We start from the raw sequence: 19,062 nt of genomic DNA, 5'->3' as shown, positions 1-19,062 counted from the left end.
ATTTTTGAGCTTCTATTTATCATGCATTCTTATAAGTACTGGGGTCATAGTACCCAGGGTGTTTAAACAATTATATATTCATTCAAGAGACCTTTTTTGAGAGTTAGAATATGCAAGGCTTGGATTTCTTTGGTGTTTTAACGGAAGAACCCACTTATCCCCTTTTACTTTTCATAGTTACCACCATAGGGTCCTTTCCGGTCCCAATCTTTCATATGTTGCATGTGGAGGCTAAGTTGGGAAGATTCTTGCACAGAAGCTTTTGCTCTTTTCCGCCTCTGATGCTCAGATACTTCCCCCCCCCCTCTCTGACTCTGACTGAAATTACAAATCCAAAAGGTCAAGATGTGAAGAAAATGAAAAAGATGAATCAAAACCTGTGACAAGAAAAAGAACATATTCATGACCTTGATTTCTTTGGTCTTTGAGGCTAGGGTATGTTTCCGTTCTGAAGAGAAGATCCAGGAGAGACATAGTCAGCGGGAACAGGAGTGATCTGCCACCAGAGAACCCATTGCCAAAAAAAATCTAAATGTTCTTTCCTCCCCCGGGGCCTTGATCAGACAGCACTCCCCTCCCAGGGAGACAATCACCTTCAATAATTAGATGGCACGTTCCATGTCCTGTAATAAATATGTCCTGGATGGGAAAGCCTTTTTCTTTCCCACCTCCTGTGCTGGATTGTATGAGGCAGTCTTTCCCTAAGAAATCAGGGTATTAGACATGCTTGGTGCAGACCAAGGCCCCTAGGTGACCCCATGAAGGCAGGCTGGGCCCAGGGTGAAAGGCCACCCTTCACCTCGCCCCTACACACACACACATCAGAAATGTGGCCTCCACCACCCTGGGCAAACCTGGGGCTCCAGGCTCCTGAGCAGACATCTCTTTGCCCTTGTTTACATATCTGCTGGGGCAGAGGAGGCTCCCGCCCCCGCCCCTGTCCAACACCTGGCTGCACTGCCATGGGGAACAGGGAGTGCATGCCCATAACTATGGAGCTTTCTCTTTGAAAGAGAGGACATTCATAATGTGGAGAAGACCCCGTGTGCTTAACAAAACACACACCGTGTCTGGCATGGCACCCAGTGTGGCTCACTCAAGTGCACACACATTCTGGGCATTCTGAATTTGCTGGCCAGGTGGCTTGACTGCCAACACAAACCTTTCCGCTTGGCTGGGTGGACTGTCATTGTCCATTAAGCCAAAGTGCTCTTCATCATCATTAATTAATATTCCCTTCCCCAAGGAGGAAGGATCTTGTCTAAAGCTGTCAGACTCCCTCTCATCATCCACACCAGATGAACACACTAGGAACCACACGTTGCAGACACTATAGCTCGTCACAGCTCTCTTGCTCTGGTCACCATCAGGCATGCTGTCTTCTGTTAGCCGTCCACATGGTACCACGGGAATGCTGTGCTCTTCGTGAATGACAGGATTTTAAGACACTTGTTTCTAGGCTGCTTTTACACAAACACATCATGGGACAGCACTGAGGGCCACATTATTATAACACTGAATTTAGCTACAGCTGCAGGCTCCGGTCTTGGTTCAGAAGGTAGTGAGCAGGTCTGGAGCAATCATCTGCTCATTCTGTTTATGTTGGCTTTTCCCCAAACCATTTTCTTTTTCCAGTCTAATTTCTTCTACTGCTAAGTCCAATACTAGTCATCCTGCCCTTCAATGTCCTTCTATCTTACAGCTTTTACTTGGTCACCATCAAATACAATCCCAAACACTGATGTTTCCAGAGACACAAAATAGTTTATAGGTAAGAATTTGCATATTCTAGGCTTCAGATCCTAAATCCACCACTTACTATCTTTGTAATCTTGCAGAAATGATTGTACTCTCTCTGCCTGCATTTACTTATGTGTGAAATGGGAGGAATTATAGTCCCTCATATATGAATTGAATTAAATATTCACTAATGTTTTTTTACATAGTGCTTGGCACATAATGGCATCCAAAATATTAGTTATTATTATTATTATTATGCTCTTTCATTTAAAAAAATCAGTTTCTAGTACTCTTGCTGTGTAGCCAATGGCTCATTTTTATTGATTCTCTTGAATGGATTCCATGTTCAATTGAATAACTCATACTGAGGGAAATGGCTGGTGTTTCCATAACTAAAACATAATCTACCCCCACAACACTTTGTTCCCAACATTTCCCCTTCTCCTATCTCGTCACATACACATGTTCTAGTGTAGAGAGAACTACATTTGTCACAAGGGTCCAATGTGTGTGGGAATAGAATGATTAATTCCTTCTGCATTTCCCACAAAGACTCATCAACAATACGTATCCTTGATACACAGACTCGTCATACACCTACACATTATAGTTTCCCTCTGCTAAACTAGCTTAAAGAGCATACAAATACAGAACTCACAGGTAATTGGCAGGCATGCAAAAAACACATACCAAAAGTCACCACAGTTACCCCCAATGGTGAGCAGACATGTACTAGTATTCTCTATCACCCATCACCTCCTATGCTGCTCATCTCTGCTTCTTTTAAAATCAGCTACGGATTTTCTTACTTTTCATTTATCTCTAAGTGCTCATCATTCACTGTAAGTCTCCTGGGGGATTCATGCTGGTTGGTTCTCAGCTTCCTGCTAGCCAGAACAATCACATTGAAGGAACACTGGTGCCAGGTTCTGTGTCAGCCAATATCCCTTCTAGCTAGGTAATCAGAAGATCTGGCACTGCCATTCTGATCACATCCATTTCAATTCAAGTTGCAGTGAACTGTCAGGCTAATAAAAGAAAGACTCTTCTTCCCAGCCCCAGGAAGCTGAGCACCTTTACATAATGCAGTCACTCCACTGCTCACAGTGACACTAATAAGAGCCCGCAGATCCTCTACAGATAGCTGAGAGAGACACAGGGGAAACACAAGGAATTACCAAAGAATGGTTGCCATGGCCAGAGGTCAACCAGTTTCTTCTTCTCATTCTGTACCCGTGGTAGTGATGTTTACATTCAGAAAACCACTTGAGCAAATAGTTTAAAATAACAGGACATTGCAAAGTCATTCCTGTCCAAACCTGTCATCTCTTCTATCATCAAGGGGCCAATTAAAATGGTGTCTATTTTTGCAGAAAACAAAATTTATGCAGAGAAATTTTTCCACATTGAGTTGAGAAGAGGGGAGGGGATAATCAGAAAGGGAAGAACTCATCCCTTGGTCATAATCAAATACAATCCCAAATACTGATGCTTCAGAAAATGTTTTTGTGGTTTTTTTTGTTGTTTCTTTTTGTGTGTGTGTGTGGGGGGGGGGACACAAGGAGGGAGAGCCAGGACAGAGACAAGATCAGGGAATCAAGCTGCTTTGACTTCAGACCAGCAGATACCACACATGGAGCAAGAGCTTTCCATTGCAAGTGCTGGATGAAAGCAAGACAACACATGGCATTTCAACACAACACCCTTAAAGTTTAAATGTTTATAAGACATTTACAAATGAGGAAAGAAATGTAGCAATTTACACTTGTTTATAAGGAGACAACTCGTTGGTGTTAAAGAATGTCATATGGCCATGCTAATTGCAATATGGGAGAAGTAGAGATCTGAAATAGCGGAAATGTGTTAGACATTTAAACAATGTGGGCAGATTTAAAAAAAAAATAGGACATCATACTGGGGCTTAAACTTATTGGAACATAATACTAATTATGCTATCTATAATTTGTTGAGTATTTTAGGCACTGTTCACAGTACTTCAAGAAGATTAACTTGTTTAATCCTCAGAGAAACCCTGTCAAGTAGGCACCCTGTTTATCTCCATATTTTCAGTAAGGAAAGTGAGTATCAGAAGTTACTGGATATGTGTCAAGAATACATATCTGTGGTATAGCTAGGATTTAAACCCAGAAAACCTGACTCCAACATTCATACTCTAAGTCACAATTTTATCCAACAGTAATTTGAAACTAAATCACCAGAAAATGTAAATGTTTTCCCAAATACATGTTTAGTTTGAGGCTGAGATTTATGATACTATATTTATCTGGGACATGAGCAGAAAAGGAAGTGGAAGAAACTGTGAATATATTAAAAAAAAGTTTGCAGAGTGTTTTTCTAAAGATATACACACACTACACTCAATGCTCATCTACCACAATTTCCATGACAAATCCCCAGGCTCTGAATTGGGCATATAGTGTGTTATCATGCCTTTATACATACAGAGAAGTTTAACTACTAGGAGAAAATCCCTAAGAACTCCTAGAGGAGAAAGAGTATAGATAGCATTCAGAAAATTAAAATATAAATTTGAATTTCTTCAGAGACATTGGTTTATATCCTTGACATCTTGATACAAATTTCTCCTTATAAAACCCCTTGACCTTCAGAGCTTACACTCAGCCAAACAATAGCATCATTGTGACTGCACATATTTGAATCGGTTTTAGAATATTTTTCACATAGAATATAGGCATATGATTAAACGTCCCACATTCTGAATGTGTTTTTAAATGGGTCATTATAAGCCATTATAAATCATTCATAGCATAAGATAAAACTGACAAATGGCTCAAATCCATCCCAAAATAGCAGCTTTCTTTCTACCTAACTGTGCCTTAAATGGCAATTAGAGCATTGGTGTTTGCCATAAAAGCTAACTGATCCAACATATAGCATTTTATTTTCAATCTTGGTCATTTTGAGAAACAAAGGGCCAAAGTTCCTTTAAGGAAGCCTGGGGAACTCTGCTCTGTCCCCCTCCATCCGTCATTTAGGAAAGAAAGATCTATTACTCTTATCTCACTCACTGTTCCTCTGAGAGGCAGGCAGTCAAGCCAGTGGAGGTTATCTAGTTGGAAAGGTGTTCAAGTCCAAGGGAGTGTCTTCTGATGCAATGTGAAGGTGTCTCCTCCCTTATTTTCCTCAGACAGAGATAAGGGACCACTGTCCCCTTTGCTCTACGTCAGCGGTTCTCAACCTGTGGGTCGCAACCCCTTTGGGGGTCGAACAACCCTTTCACAGGGGTCGCCTAAGACCATTGGAAAACACATATAATCCCATATTGTTTTTGTGATTAATCACTATGCTTTAATTATGTTCAATTTGTAACAATGAAATTGGGGGTCACCACAACATGAGGAACTGTATTAAAGGGTCGCGGTATTAGGAAGGTTGAGAACCACTGCTCTACATCCTGATACCCTGCTGGCCTCTCAAGACTATTTTCAAATCGCATATTCTGTGAATCTTGTTGAAATCCTTCTTTTTAAATATATGTATTTTTATTGATTTCAGAGAGGAAGGGAAAGGGAGAGAGAGAGAGAAACATCAATGATGACAGAGAATCATTGATAGACTGCCTCCTGCATGCCCCCTACTGGGGATTGTGCTCACAACCCAGGCATGTGCCCTGACCAGGAATCGGTTGTATGTGACCTCCTGGTTCATGAGGTGATATACGACCACTGACATACAACAGCATCCAGGCTCTTGTTCAAACCCTGTAATTGCTTTACCGCTTCCTCTGATGCTCTCCAAGTCCTCGGGGGCTTCCTGGCCTGTGAACTTGGTGAACAAAAGATCCTTCCCAGAGCTGTTCCGTGGGTTGCATTACAAATGTTCTGCAACTCACTCCCTCTCCCAAATTGAATGAGGCCACATAACTTGCTCATATCAAAATGATGAAGGAAACAGCCAGTTGGGCCTTCATCAGCCAGTGCAGGCACTGGAGTGGCTCAGGACCACACGTGCCTTGTGACATACCTCATAGAGGTCGATCATGACATTGCCCTCAGGGCCTCTGCTGCTCTGGACATTCTCCAAGGCCAAGGTGAAATAGACACCCCTGGTGTCTGAGATGTAGAGGTTGTAGGTGTCGTTTTGGTTCCATTCTTGGACCGCTGCAAACACTTGATTCTCATCTGTGCTGATGACGTGCATGTCCTAAATAAAACACAGGAAAGTGAAGAAGAATTTTATAAATAAATCTGACATGCATCCAAACAGCGTAGACTCTAATGAGGAATACCGAAATAGGCACTTCGGCAACTATAAGGGAAGGTAGAGATTTTCCTTTCAGGTATTTGTGATGTAATAATTAATTAGTTAAGTGTTATTCATGTATTTCCTTTCTCTTGTATGGGGTTAGGCAGCAGTGTTATGAGAAAATAGGACAGAGAGATGCTTGGTAGCTCAGTTATGATTTGTCTCATTCGATAATTGAAGAATACTTTCTCAAATATGTATGACTTTGGAGAATCAGTCATTCTGATATATTTGCCAACTACAACATGGTTCATGCTCAGAAGGATTATATGGAGTTTATTCCTTCATAAAAATCTGGAGGAACAGAGAGAAACCTGACAAGCTCTGCATATTCCAGTGTGGTCCATGGACCAGTACGGGCATCACCTGCAAGTGTGTTAGACACACAGAACTTCGAGTTCCACCTATTGAATCAAAAATCTGCATTTTAATAAGATCCATGGGTGATTAATACGCACAATAAAATTTGAGAAGCACTGCCCAAAGGTTCAGGAACCCCTGGAAGACCTTGAGGAATAATGTTCACCTGAGAAAGCAAAGCACTAATATTCATGTTAATGTGTTTTCAAGGTCTTAGCTGCTAATCTAAACAACTTAGTTCAGCAGGAAACCTTAAGTAAAAGAAGAAAAAAAGAGAGAGAGAGAGAGACTGCATAATTGATGATGTTTTCATACCCTGGTAGTCCTGGAAGATAAAAAGAAGGCAAAAGTAATGTGGGGGCAGTGAGCAGATGTCCCTGGGGTGGGAATTTCAATTCCTTCTTCCCCTATTCTGAACTCCAGAGAAGTGGATGTTCAGAGAAAAGCAGACACAGACCAAGGCTTGCTGTCTCCCTTAGGAGATGTCTGTCCATGTGCTGTTTGCCCAAGGTGGTAGACATTGATATAACTTTCAAAAACCAAAAATCAAAGCAAAACAACAAAATTATACATAAGCACAAAGAACAAAAAGATTCTTGGCTTTTGTGTAGCTTAGTACTCAAGTTTTCCCAGATGAACCTTCCTCTACCCTTGAAAAGCTTTAGGAGATCTGTCAATCTTCCTTGGTCAAAATTCCAGTATAGCAAAATTCTACCTACCTTCTAACCTGATTTTCTCCTTGTAATATATGCCTCTGTTCTCTCAATCAATCAACCAATCATTCAACCAATCAGCAATTCAGCTCTGACTGTGCTTTAGACATAGAGGAACAAGTGACTCCCTCTTTTTCAGCCTTGATCAAAGCGAAATCAAATGAGTCCAGAAGGAAGAAGTCTTTATCTATAGGGTTTTGCATTCCTCACGCCTAGAGTTTCGTTAAGCTTTTGTAGAATTAACCCAGAGTTGGAAGGCCAAAATAAATCCTTCCCATTGAATCAATGTTAATCAACAACACAAACTAAATTTTGGAATAAAAGTGAGCCATTGCATGTATCTATCCAATGTCTATTTATATTTTTTCTGATAATTGTATCTCAATCTACTTTGAAAAACATCCTCATCCCTCTCAGACAAATTCCTTCTTAACCCAGTTTCTTGTTTTCTTTCACCCTCAGCACCAGATGTGGGTTGGTAGGCCCAGCATTCAGAATATCTAATTTCCCTGATGATAGCAACTTGATCAGTGTTGAATATATGACCTATGCAAAATCAATAACACATGAATCTGGAACGAAGCTGGGACTATTAGAGTGGGGGGAAAGCATCTCTTACTATTAGTTTGTAAATAGTAAGAATTTTCTAAAGTCTGGATCTGATGAAGACATATTTTTTGAGGTAGAAGATGAAGTCAATCCTGAAGAAAATAGTCTAGAAAGGTAGAGAAGAGAGGCCATATTCTGTGACATTCTTTGTCTTTGAATGTGGACAACTTAAAAGCCTGCCCCACCTGTAAAGTTTTGGGTTCAAGAGGACAATAGAGCAAAATTATTTTAAAAAATGGATTCTGAAATAAACTGTTTGAGTCCAAATCTGGGCTCTGTAACTTAACTATGAACTGAACGCTGTGCCTCAGGAGTTCTCGTGGGCCTTCCATGGACCTGGGGGGTGGGGGGGTGGGGGGGAGGGAATTACATCAGCTAGGGAGTTCAAAGCACTGAACATCTGCTCCACTTAGCAGTGGTTTTCAGATAAGCACACCTTTACATCCCCTTTGATGATTAAGCAAGGTCACTGTGGCCTTCCTGTTCACAGCCAACGCTAGGGTGCTCACTAACATACTCTACAAAAATTGGTTCACCCAAGGGTTTTGTTTCTTTCCATGGAGGGAATTAGCTGTGGAAATTATGCCAGGGCCAGTCAACCATGGAGAGCAAAACCTTCTATGGCTCCCCATTTCCTATAGGATAAAGACCAGAAGCCATACGCTGGTATTTAGAATCCTCAAATAACTACTCCCAATCCAAGTTCCCTTCCATGTCAGCGGGATACACTGTCATCTCTCCATTCAAATTAAGGTACATCGGCAATAGCCTGGCCCCTACAAAACTCATTCCTGTGCCTTTGGAGTCAAAGTGAAACTCTGAAGTCTGGGTCACAAGAGAAATCTCATTAAATAATTCCAGGGGCTACAGTACATCCTCTATACTATGCCACACACTTGAACCTTTAGTTTTTGGATGTTGAACTGAAAACGTAGACACATAACGTGTTTCTGTCACTCAGAGTACTAGTCATATAATCACAGCAGATAATAATAGCAGATTAAAGTGGCCACCTCTGGATAAGGACCAAGATGAGGTGTCTTTCTCTCCATATAATCTAATTACATACACTGAACAATTTAAGAAATATATGTTTTTATTGACTTCAAGGAGAGGAAGCTAAAGGAAGAGAGCTAGAGAGAAACATCAATGTGAGAGAGAAACATTGACTGATTGCCTCGTGTACACACCCTGACTAGGGAACGAACCCACAACCTAGGTATATGTACTGACCGGGATTTGAACAGGTGACCTTTCAGTGCATGGGGTGATGCTCAACCAACTGAACCGCACTGGCCAGAACCTTTGAATTTTTTTTTTAAATGAAGTTGGTCTTAAATATTTTAATTGGAAGATTTGACATATTTAAATGACATCTTCATTCTTTCTTCTTACCTACATCCACCTCCTCTATCAGGAAAACATGCTCTTTCGCTCTTTCTCCCAGGTAGCATGTTATGTTGAATGCTTTTCCTGAGCCACAGAATTACAGACCTAGAAGTGATCCTTGAGATCTTCTACTACAGTCTTTCCCAAAGTCTGTTCCGTAGGAAAGTAGCATTGTTAGATTTTTAATAGATTAAAAAATGGGTCCTTTGGTAAAATGGTTTGATTTATGCTGAATTACTAGTATATAAGTTTCTTGTTAACAAGATGTCCTAGACCTAGAGACTTCAACATACCAGCTAGCTACTGTTACTCTCTGGTCAAGGAACAAAGAATAGATTTTATTTCTTTTTTTTAATGTATTTGGTCATAGAATTAAATTTTCACGAATCATCTCTAAGGACATTTTATTCTGAGTATCACATGTGAGAACATATGGTCGTGAGTCCAAACTCCTTATTTTAAAAAATGTAAGAAAGAACACAAACAAAAACAGGGAAAGAGAAATCGGTAAACCAGCCAGGTTTCAAAGCAGGGTAGTGGCAGATGTAGGTCTGGAATTCTGTTCTTCTGCTGTGAATCGAACAGCCTTTGCACAACCCAGACCCCAGTTTGCATCGATCTTCGACCACACAGACAACTAGATCCATACTAATAATAATATTACCTTGCTTTTATAGAGTATCTGTCCTCCGAAATGCTCAGAGCACTCTCATATGTATTGCCTCATTTATCTCACTTGAGTAGCTCAGAATGAGCTCCAAGTAAGTTAAGGGAAGGAAACTGTCGCTATCTCTCCCTGTCTGGTGAGACTCATGCTCTTCATGGTGACAGCGATATTAGACCCCCCCATCCCCCTCTCTGGTCATCTTTACCATTATATTAAACCTGTGTGCGTGTGTGTTTTTGACACAGCTCTGCGTAACCATGGTGTTTCAGGAGCTGACGCAATGGCAGAGGATGATAATTGGAGCACAAAAGTGCTGGTTTGTCTCAATTGCTTTGGGGGACACGAAGCTTTGTTCATTTCCAGCCACAGCAGCCCCGGCTTTGATAGAGGGCCGTGAAATATTCGCACCGTCACTGCGGATCACTCCACCAAGCGGGCTCTTTGAAGGGGTAATGGGACTGTAATGAGGCATCTCATTGCCTTAAATAGTACACACCCACTTGGACCAAAGAATACATTCATTTGCTATACGGGGACGAACTAAATGAATCACTACCCTCAAATGAATCATTACCCTCTACCCTCAGAGCTCAGGCCAGGCTGAGTAATGGGACAGGCTCATGTGGGAGAACAGGGGGAGGAGACAGATAGCCGATTCAGGTGTAAAGTCAAACTTGTCCTTCTAGGTTGGTTCCATGCCACCGGGGGCAACTGCCACCAGTGATCTGCGTGACGGCTCTGAACGAGAAATGCAAGGAGTGTGTTTCCTCACATTCTCCAGTAGGTGCAAGGATGTTTCTTTGACTTTAAACTACCATTTCTGGGGTTCCTCAGGTCAATGGGAATATTTTTCTTGATGTTCTCAGCTGATCAAAATTGGAGGGGGGGAATACTACTATCTTCCAATAATAGAATACATTCATTTATCCCAAGAAAAGAAAGGCATAATACAAAGTATGCTAGTTTGGGAGTCTGGAGACTTAAGCTCTAGCCTCAATGCTGCTTCAAATAGAATTTCGTTTGGCTGAGACTTATTCCACTCAAAAAATGTATTTCTAACAATGAGCATGAGATGAGTGACTTGAATCTGCTATTTACTAATTTCATCTCAATTCCCTCATGCATTTTGAACAAGAGTATCTCATTGCATTGAGTATAATTCTTCCCTTTAAAGGTGTTAAATCCTGTAAGCCAACTGCTTTAGTTGCTGGTCAATCAAAGAAACAGCAATTGATTTCCATGCTCAAGAGACAGGAAAATCAGGTCTGTTGGACTTAGTGAGGTACCATGTTCACCTCCCTCAAGGGCCTTTCTAGGAGATTAGCAAGGGCAATTTTAAGAACACCCGCCCTAACCGGTTTGGCTCAGTGGATAGAGCGTCGGCCTGCGGACTGAAAGGTCCCAGGTTCGATTCCGGCCAAGGGCACGTACCTTAGTTGCAGGCACGTCCCCAGTTGGGTGTGTGGAGGAGGCAGCTGATCGATGTTTCTAACTCTCTATCCCTCTCCCTTCCTCTCTGTGAAAAATCAATAAAATATATATATTTTTTAAAAAGTACACTCAGTTTCCCTTTACATACTGACTTTACCCAATTCTCATGTAGGCACACCCCAAAGCTGTAAGCTCTTGTCTCTGGTAACAATTTTAAGCCAAATCAAGAGCAAGGAGGATTTAAATGTACACAGGTAGAGACGTATAGTTGGTTCTGGGCAATTACCACTGTCATGAATCTCTTAGCAGCTGAACATAATAACTACTAACATGAATATAGTTCTTGGCAGTTAATAGCGCAATTTAATGTGTATTATTATCTCTAATGGGCTGAGGTTTACAGCTCACCTTTCATGGTGCTAGGGGTAAGGACAGAGTGATGGCCAGAAGGAAGAATTCTTCCTGGAGAAGCCAGAGCAACTAGCTACCATTGGCTCTCCTAGAAGAGGAGCTCTGCAATGCCCTTGTGTTATATCTGTCACCTGATTTCCTGGGCAGCACACTGGTGTTAGGTCAGACAAGCATACTACAAAGTTATGGATTAAAAATACTAGAGTCATAAAAACTCCATCAAAAGTAAGTGCTTTATGTACTTTGTTCAACCCAAAGGTTCCAAAGTTGAGCTGTAACTATATTTACACAGTCTCTGTCTTATAGCCACACACCTCTGTTGCTCTAAAATCAAGGTCCAATGCATTAACAATTTATGGCCACTTTTAGTACACACAATGGCAGCAAGACCGCAGGTCTGAAACTTTGAGCTCCCAAGTCAGCTTGACCTCCACTAGGTGGTGCTCCATATTAACGCAGTGCCTCAGAGTGTGTGGAAAGAGCCAGGGACTTGCACAGATGAGGGTCTCTAACTCTTATCAGCCACTGTTTAGAAAGGCATCTGTCTTTGGGGCAGTCTGAAAAATGAGCTGTGACTCAGAACTCTAAAGACAACCTATCTCAAGTCCCATTGAAAGAGAAAGCAAAGGTTGGATACATATAGGTGTGTCGCCTCTCAATAATTAATAAGAAAAAAAATTGAGATGGAAACATATCATACCCATTGCACTGAAACACTGTGTATCCCAAGTGTATTTTCTGTCTTGCTAGAAAACCAATACCTACTGCTTGAAAATATTTAATATTGAAAAGCAAAAGCAAATCAATTATCAATTTATTTATTCAGATGCTCCTATATGATGAGAGAGAGAGACATGGAGAAAGAGAAAGGGAGAGGGAAAGGGAGAGGGAGAGGGAGAGGGAGGAGGGAGGGAGGGAGGGAGGGAGGAGGGAGGGAGGGAGGGAGAGAGAGAGAGAGAGAGAGAGAGAGAGAGAGAGAGAGAGAGAGAGAGAGAATATGCTGAGAAAGGAGAGTGATAAGATTGGCCAAAAAAAAAAAAAAATAGTGACGCCAAATGAACTTGAGAAACAGAGATGATAGATGAAAATAAATACATGACAATGAGAGATGGAAAGATGCTTGGGAAAGAGGGAGGCGGCAGGACTATGGGAATCAGAGGAAACACTAAAATGAAAAACAATTCAGGTCATACCTTGGGCAGAGCGTACTTGGGCAGCTTCATCTGGGCAAACGCATTCCTTCGGTAGGAAACGTAGTAATGCGGCCGTCCTCCAGATGTTAACTGGACCAGAAACACACAGTTGTAAGAGGAGCTACTGTAACAGTTACAGGCCCTGGAAGAACAGCCACTAAACAAAAGGAGGTCGCTACCAACACATCAGTGTGAATGACTACCGTGGACAAGTGTCAGGAATTGGCTTTCAGTTCAAAAACAACTTAAACAGTGCCTGTGAGTTGGTAAGAGGCCCAGATGGAACCCACTGGACAAAAATACAATTCTTCAATTTGCACTGTGGCTCAGAAGCCAGGAAACATTGTCAGTGATTATGAACTTTTAAAGATACAAGCCTCGAGGGATATTGGATCAATGTCCATCAGCAGCCCAGCTATCTAGCCCCAAGACTATGGCCATGCAGACAGGTCCCCAGTCCTATCAGAAGGAAGCGGTCCAGGTCCCACATCTCTGGGCACTAATTCCAGTGTGTGGCTGTGACATTGATGGCTGTGAGCATGTCCAACACACAGCAGGGCTGACACGTTAGATGGTTCAGAGAGCTCTATCTCTGAGAATTGATTCTGAGCAACCTTCCCCAAGTTTGTCCAGCACACAGAGTCCAATGAACACCATGAGTGTGAGGGAGGGCGCGTAGGGTGTGGTGTCTACCCCAACATGAGCACCAGTCAGTGCAGAGTATTAAGGGTGCCACTGCCAATCTCTCTCACTGTTGTCACTCCTTTCCCCCCAGCTTTATTGAGATATTATTGACATATACCAGCAATTTTCAACCAGTATTCCCACCACATTTTAAAAATATGCAATACCTGACTATTTAGTCAGGGGCACTGACTTCTTTTCCCTTAGATTTTCAAATTAAAAAATGACAACAGCCAACGCAACAGTAGCTGTCCACTATGAATGAGTCATAATTGTATCTAATTTTTATTAGGTCCACAAAAAATATATATTTTGTGTGTTGCAGAATTAAAAAGGATGAAAATCACTGACATATATAAGTAATGTGTAAAATGTGATGATTTGACACATATATATTGTACAGAATAATTACCACAGATAAGGTTAGTTAATACCTCCACACCTTCACTTAAGTAAGATTATTGTATGTATGGATGGATACCATTTAAGCTCTTAACAACTTTCAAGTGTCTAATACAGTATCATTATGTATAGTCACTACGCTCTATATTAGATCCCAGAACTTAGTCATCTTATAGTTGGAAGTTTGTATCCTTGACCAACATCTCCCCGTTTCCCTACTTCCTAGACCCTGGAAACCACTAATCTACTCTATTTTTGAGTTCGTATAGCCACTCTTAACCCATATAAGCCTCTGGAGTTTGAATGTCAACTGGAGTTTGCATACTCAGAATGCCAACATATGCTTTGGTGACTGTTCACCAGACACATAAAAACATAACTAAAATATTCATCAATATGTTGCCAGATCACCTACTCTTCCCAGTGATGAGCTGAAGGGTCACGTTCACAGTGGTATGGGTAGAAAAATAAGAAAAACTCTAAATGCAGAATTGATTCTCATATGTAACTCATGTATGTATATTATAAATGGTTATTAGAAAACAGAAAAAAAAGTCCCAGGAAGTAACCCTGATAGAGAAATAAATTAGAGAGAGAACCAATGTGTGTAACCATTTCAATGTCACTTGATAATTGATGCTGAAGTTATCAGAGTACTCATTACTCATTTCCCCGAAGAAAAAGAAAATGTGTGTGTGTGTGTGTGTGTGTGTGTGTGTGTGTGTAATCATTTGTGAAACATTTTTAAAGTACATAGGCTGATGTTAGATATTTTGAACATTTATTTGCTTCCTCAAATCATTGGCTTAAATATTCTAAATTATGGTTTCTTTCTAAAATATAATAGTGTGGATCAAGCTTAGTGAAATCATAAGTATTTGTGTGTGTAGGTATAAATATATATGTATATATAGAGAGAGTATACCTGCACACACACACACACACACACACACACACACACACTAGTTAGCAATTATACCTTTACCATTTTTAACATGGAAAGAAAGAACTGAATTTTTCACAGCATTGTCCAAATAAGCCTAAGATGTTCCTTAAAAGCTGATAAGAAGTAAAGCATACTTGCTTCTTGTCTCTTCTAAACACTCATGAAACCTCAGCTACTCAAGCTGTTCCCACTCTCTGAGGAGGTGCCAAGCCTGTCTGAATACATCTCATCTAAATTGGCTTCATCCTAATCACAGTCAGGGCACGACAATAATGGCTGATTACTACCACCTTTTCTCTGCTCCCACCACCTCCAGCCACCACACTGCTTTCTCTTCCTAGCTGCCTATTTTTAAACTGGATATTGGGGAGGAGGCTGATGGGCTGGCCATTCTCCTGGTAGGAAGAGATGGACATTTCTGCTCAGTCCCGCTGCTGGCTGCTGGCTACTGGGAGCTCCTCAGAATGCAGATGAGAGGGGTGAACAGCACTCTGCACTGTGCCTCCTTGACCCCTGACCTGGGCTGATAAGGTCCTCCACACACTGCCCAAAGGAACTCATTAATATTCTGTTAGTAGAGGAGATCTGATGCTTGGTAATGTTCCTTTTGTTGAAAAGATAATGTTTTTTGTTCTTTTTCCGGAAGCAGGCAAGCGGGGCTGCATTAGGGACAGAAAAAGGAAAAGGTCTTTGAGACAATCAGTAGAAGTGGATCTTTCCCACCTGAACAAACACGTAATCATCCTGCACAATCAAGGAGTCCGGGTCAATGTAGCCCGGGAAAGGTCTATTTCTGTTGGCCTCGGTGCAGTTCTGCATGCGGCAAGTCAGGTATTGCGAATCTGGAAAAAAAAAAAAAAAAAACAGGGGAGGGTGATATGCACACAGAGAATTAGAGTCTGAGTGTATATTTTCTATTTCCCTTGCTACCTTCAAGTATTTAAATAAACCTCACATTCTCTGTTAACCACATTATTGTTGTCATAATCATTGTTATCATCGCTGTCATTACGATTTTACTCACTTGCTATCAACCCACTACGTTGTCTCCCAGTGCCTATGCCATCCTAAACACTAAATTCTCCTTAATTCATTTCTTTCCCGTTTAAACCAAATGAAAGTAGTTTCAAAAACTGGCAATAATACTTGAGCTTTCTTTTTATTTTACTGATTTTAGAGAGAAGAAGGGAGAGGATGAGAGAGATAGAAACATCAATGAAAGAAAAATAATCATTGATTGGTTGCCTCCTACAAGCCCCCTACAATAAGGGATCAAAGCCCACAAACCCAGCATGTGCCTCAACCAGAATCAAATGGCAACCTTGCAGTTCAAGGGTCAATGCTCAACCGCTGAACAACACTGGCCGAGCAATACTTGTGCTTTCATAGTATATTTTCTCACTAGGCTTCACTGCTACACTTTGACCTTTGATTAACAAACAGGGAAATACACACCTATATATGCAATCATCCATCATCTCACGCTAGAAGTGCTGCTGTCATAAATAAGAAGGCTCTCTGTCAAGATAAAGGTTTTCCTTCTACTACTAATTGGAAGTGAAACAGAATACAGAAGGGATTCCTGAGTCAAAAACTTTGTTCTCATCTTGTAGATGAATTAATTAAGATCTCAACTTCCATCTAAGTCTCTAAGCCAGATGAAAAACATATAATAACTCATAATTGTGACCTTTGTTGGACATATATTGTATCAGGGAGGCTATCCTTGCTTTCAACTACAACTATTCTGTTCTCTCTACTATTCAGATGTCACTTGGTTATTTCAAACTCCTTTGGCCTCCTTGACTTTAGAATAAATTCAAACCCTCCACTATCTACCGACGCAACCTCCCCTCATGCTAATCCCTTCTTCTCCCCACTGTGATTCTTCTAATCTGTCCTACTTTATGTTCAGAAAGTGGGACAAACTTCCTACCACTTTATTTTCATTTGTATTTCCTCTACTTAAAATGATCCTCCTGCCTTGACCTGTGTTTGCAGTAGTTAGAGTGTTGGCCTGCGCACCATAGGTCTCGGGTTTGATTTCAGGTCAAAGGCACATACCTGGGTTGCAATACATTACTGGCACATAGTAGGCAATAAATATTCATTGAAACATACCTCTTTATTGGAATGTATCTTTTTGAATGAAAAAGAAAGTCATTTTACTTTGTTGATGCTTAATGAATTTGATTTTAACACATCAGTGATATATGCAAAAATCCTTTCTTTCAAATAAATCAAAATATACTTATTTACATGAAATGGGGTAGCAATACCATATACAGTTGGATATAAGGGTTCACTAATTTCCTTTAATTAAAGTTCCAGGACGTTTACTGAAGGAACCTGGGTATCCCTGAATTCCGCCAGGAGAGTCACGAGGGGCGGCCAGCACATGTGCTCCATCTGAACAGTGACTGATGGGGGAAAGCTTTACCCTCAACCTTCCTCCATCTGGCTGCCACATGTATAAATGACAAATGGGGATAGCTCTCAAGTCCTTTAATCCATCTAGTTCTGCTGAAATCACTTCCAATGATAAACTAAAGAAGAGCCTTCTACTGATCCTTTCCTATCCTCTTTTACAGACATTATAATAGTTCCATTTTAGGGCATAACTCAAGGTCTTTGTCCTTGAAGACAATTTCTGGGACTTAACCCTTCCAAGAACAATCCTCCCCACAGCACACGAAATCTCTGCCTCACAATTTCACACTTCACCAGACCCTTTTACAATTTTTAGTTGACGTCTGTTTTTCAAAGGTAGCTTGGGGTCATTGAAACAATGGAAATTGGTGACTATGAGACTTGGGCTTAAGTTCTGTCTGGTGTGGCCACTTATTAGCTGCATAGTTCAAAGGAAATCACTTAGTCTTCTTGAATCTTGCCACCTTCATTCATAATGGAGATGCCAATGTCAACTATCTTGTAGTGTGGCTGTAAGAATTAACTAAAATAAATAAAACATATGCTAAATGTTTTGAAACTCAAACTTTTACAAAGGCCAGTTGTTATTAATATTGATAAAATCCCTGCTTTCTCTTTTGCTTTCACAAATATTATATCAGTCTTTGGCACATAGTAGGACCTTTAAAGGACTGGTTGAACTGGATTTGAGTACTCTAGCTGTATCTCTGCATCAGGTACTGTTGGTGTCCAATACCCATTCCTCCCTGCTTCTTTGCTGGAAAAGCCAAAATGGATTTGTTGGCTCATCCTTTCTTCACGTGATTCAGAAGTTTCCATAATCCTCTTGGGTCTATACCCATTCAAGGTCTACCTACTTTCTCACCACTGGTTGAAAGGGACATTTAAATCCAGATCTAGTAAACAAAAAGTGAGAGAGCTCTTTTAAGGAGCTGCTATTAAAATCTTGCTTCTAAAGAGTATATAAGGTGTTACAGATATGCTTAATATAGTTTACATTATAAACAGAGGTTACTAATTACTAATGTTTTATCACTGTTCATTTTTTAGTTTTAAAAAATAGACCATGGGTGTATAAGTTGTTAACATTAGGAGAAGCTGGGTAAAGCTGTACTGTCTTGGGAACTTTTCTGTTTATTTAAATTTATTCCAAAATAAAAGTTTCATAAAAGTAGGTTACCAAAATATGTGCATATGGACCCGATTTTGTGCCAGGTGTATATATAGATATCTATAGATGTATGTTTGCACAGGAAAAATGAATAAAAGATGTATATGAAATGTCAACAATAGTATAGAGGCAGCAACGTGAGAGAGGCAGACAACCTGCATACAAGCCTCTGGTCAGCACCCCTCACCTGGGTCGGGTAGGAGGTCATGGGGGGCTTGCTGCAATGAGCCCATCCTTGGGCTGACTGTACAAAATGTACAACTGGGTGATGCAACAAAAGCCCCAGGAAGAGGTCTGGAGAGCATTTCTTGCTCAGAGTGAAATTTCAAGCCCAAGGGCAAGGCTCAGTGTCACACTGCCTGCCCTTGGTCAAGTGCTCTGGTTTCTTCCCTTTCCCCTCCTAACGGCAACAGAAAGAAGCTGGCTGCGCTTCCTAACCAGGGACCAATCACTCTCACTCCCCTCCCCTCGGACTGGCAGTGATAGCATTAAGTATGATGAACTCTTTTCATATTCAATTCCAGGGAGTGCATGATGTGATTCCATAGGAAGTATCGTGTAATTTGGCATTAATTAACGTCAATTAATGTATGCAACTGCTCGACTTTAGAATTAATTTCATTACTTTC

The 19,062-nt window shown here is 40.9% G+C and overlaps 1 protein-coding gene across 4 annotated transcripts in view; it reads right to left on the bottom strand.

Annotated features, from left to right (window-relative positions):
• Nucleotides 1–19,062, bottom strand: part of SORCS1 (sortilin related VPS10 domain containing receptor 1) — a 474,955-nt gene that overhangs the window by 104,783 nt on the left and 351,110 nt on the right. For all 4 annotated transcript variants that reach the window (XM_036336058.1, XM_036336055.1, XM_036336056.1 and 1 more), the window contains exons 7-9: nucleotides 15,556–15,674; nucleotides 12,801–12,890; nucleotides 5,746–5,925 (exon numbers count right to left, since the gene is read on the bottom strand). In XM_036336058.1, coding sequence (XP_036191951.1) covers nucleotides 5,746–5,925; nucleotides 12,801–12,890; nucleotides 15,556–15,674 — 389 coding nt within the window. The remainder of the gene's footprint in view (nucleotides 1–5,745; nucleotides 5,926–12,800; nucleotides 12,891–15,555; nucleotides 15,675–19,062) is intronic.

The sequence above is a fragment of the Myotis myotis genome, unplaced genomic scaffold (assembly GCF_014108235.1).
Source record: "Myotis myotis isolate mMyoMyo1 unplaced genomic scaffold, mMyoMyo1.p scaffold_m19_p_15, whole genome shotgun sequence".
In the NCBI taxonomy this organism is placed as follows: domain Eukaryota; kingdom Metazoa; phylum Chordata; class Mammalia; order Chiroptera; family Vespertilionidae; genus Myotis; species Myotis myotis.
The sequence above is the reverse complement of the archived record's forward strand: the minus strand, read 5'-3'. Positions and strand labels throughout refer to the sequence as shown.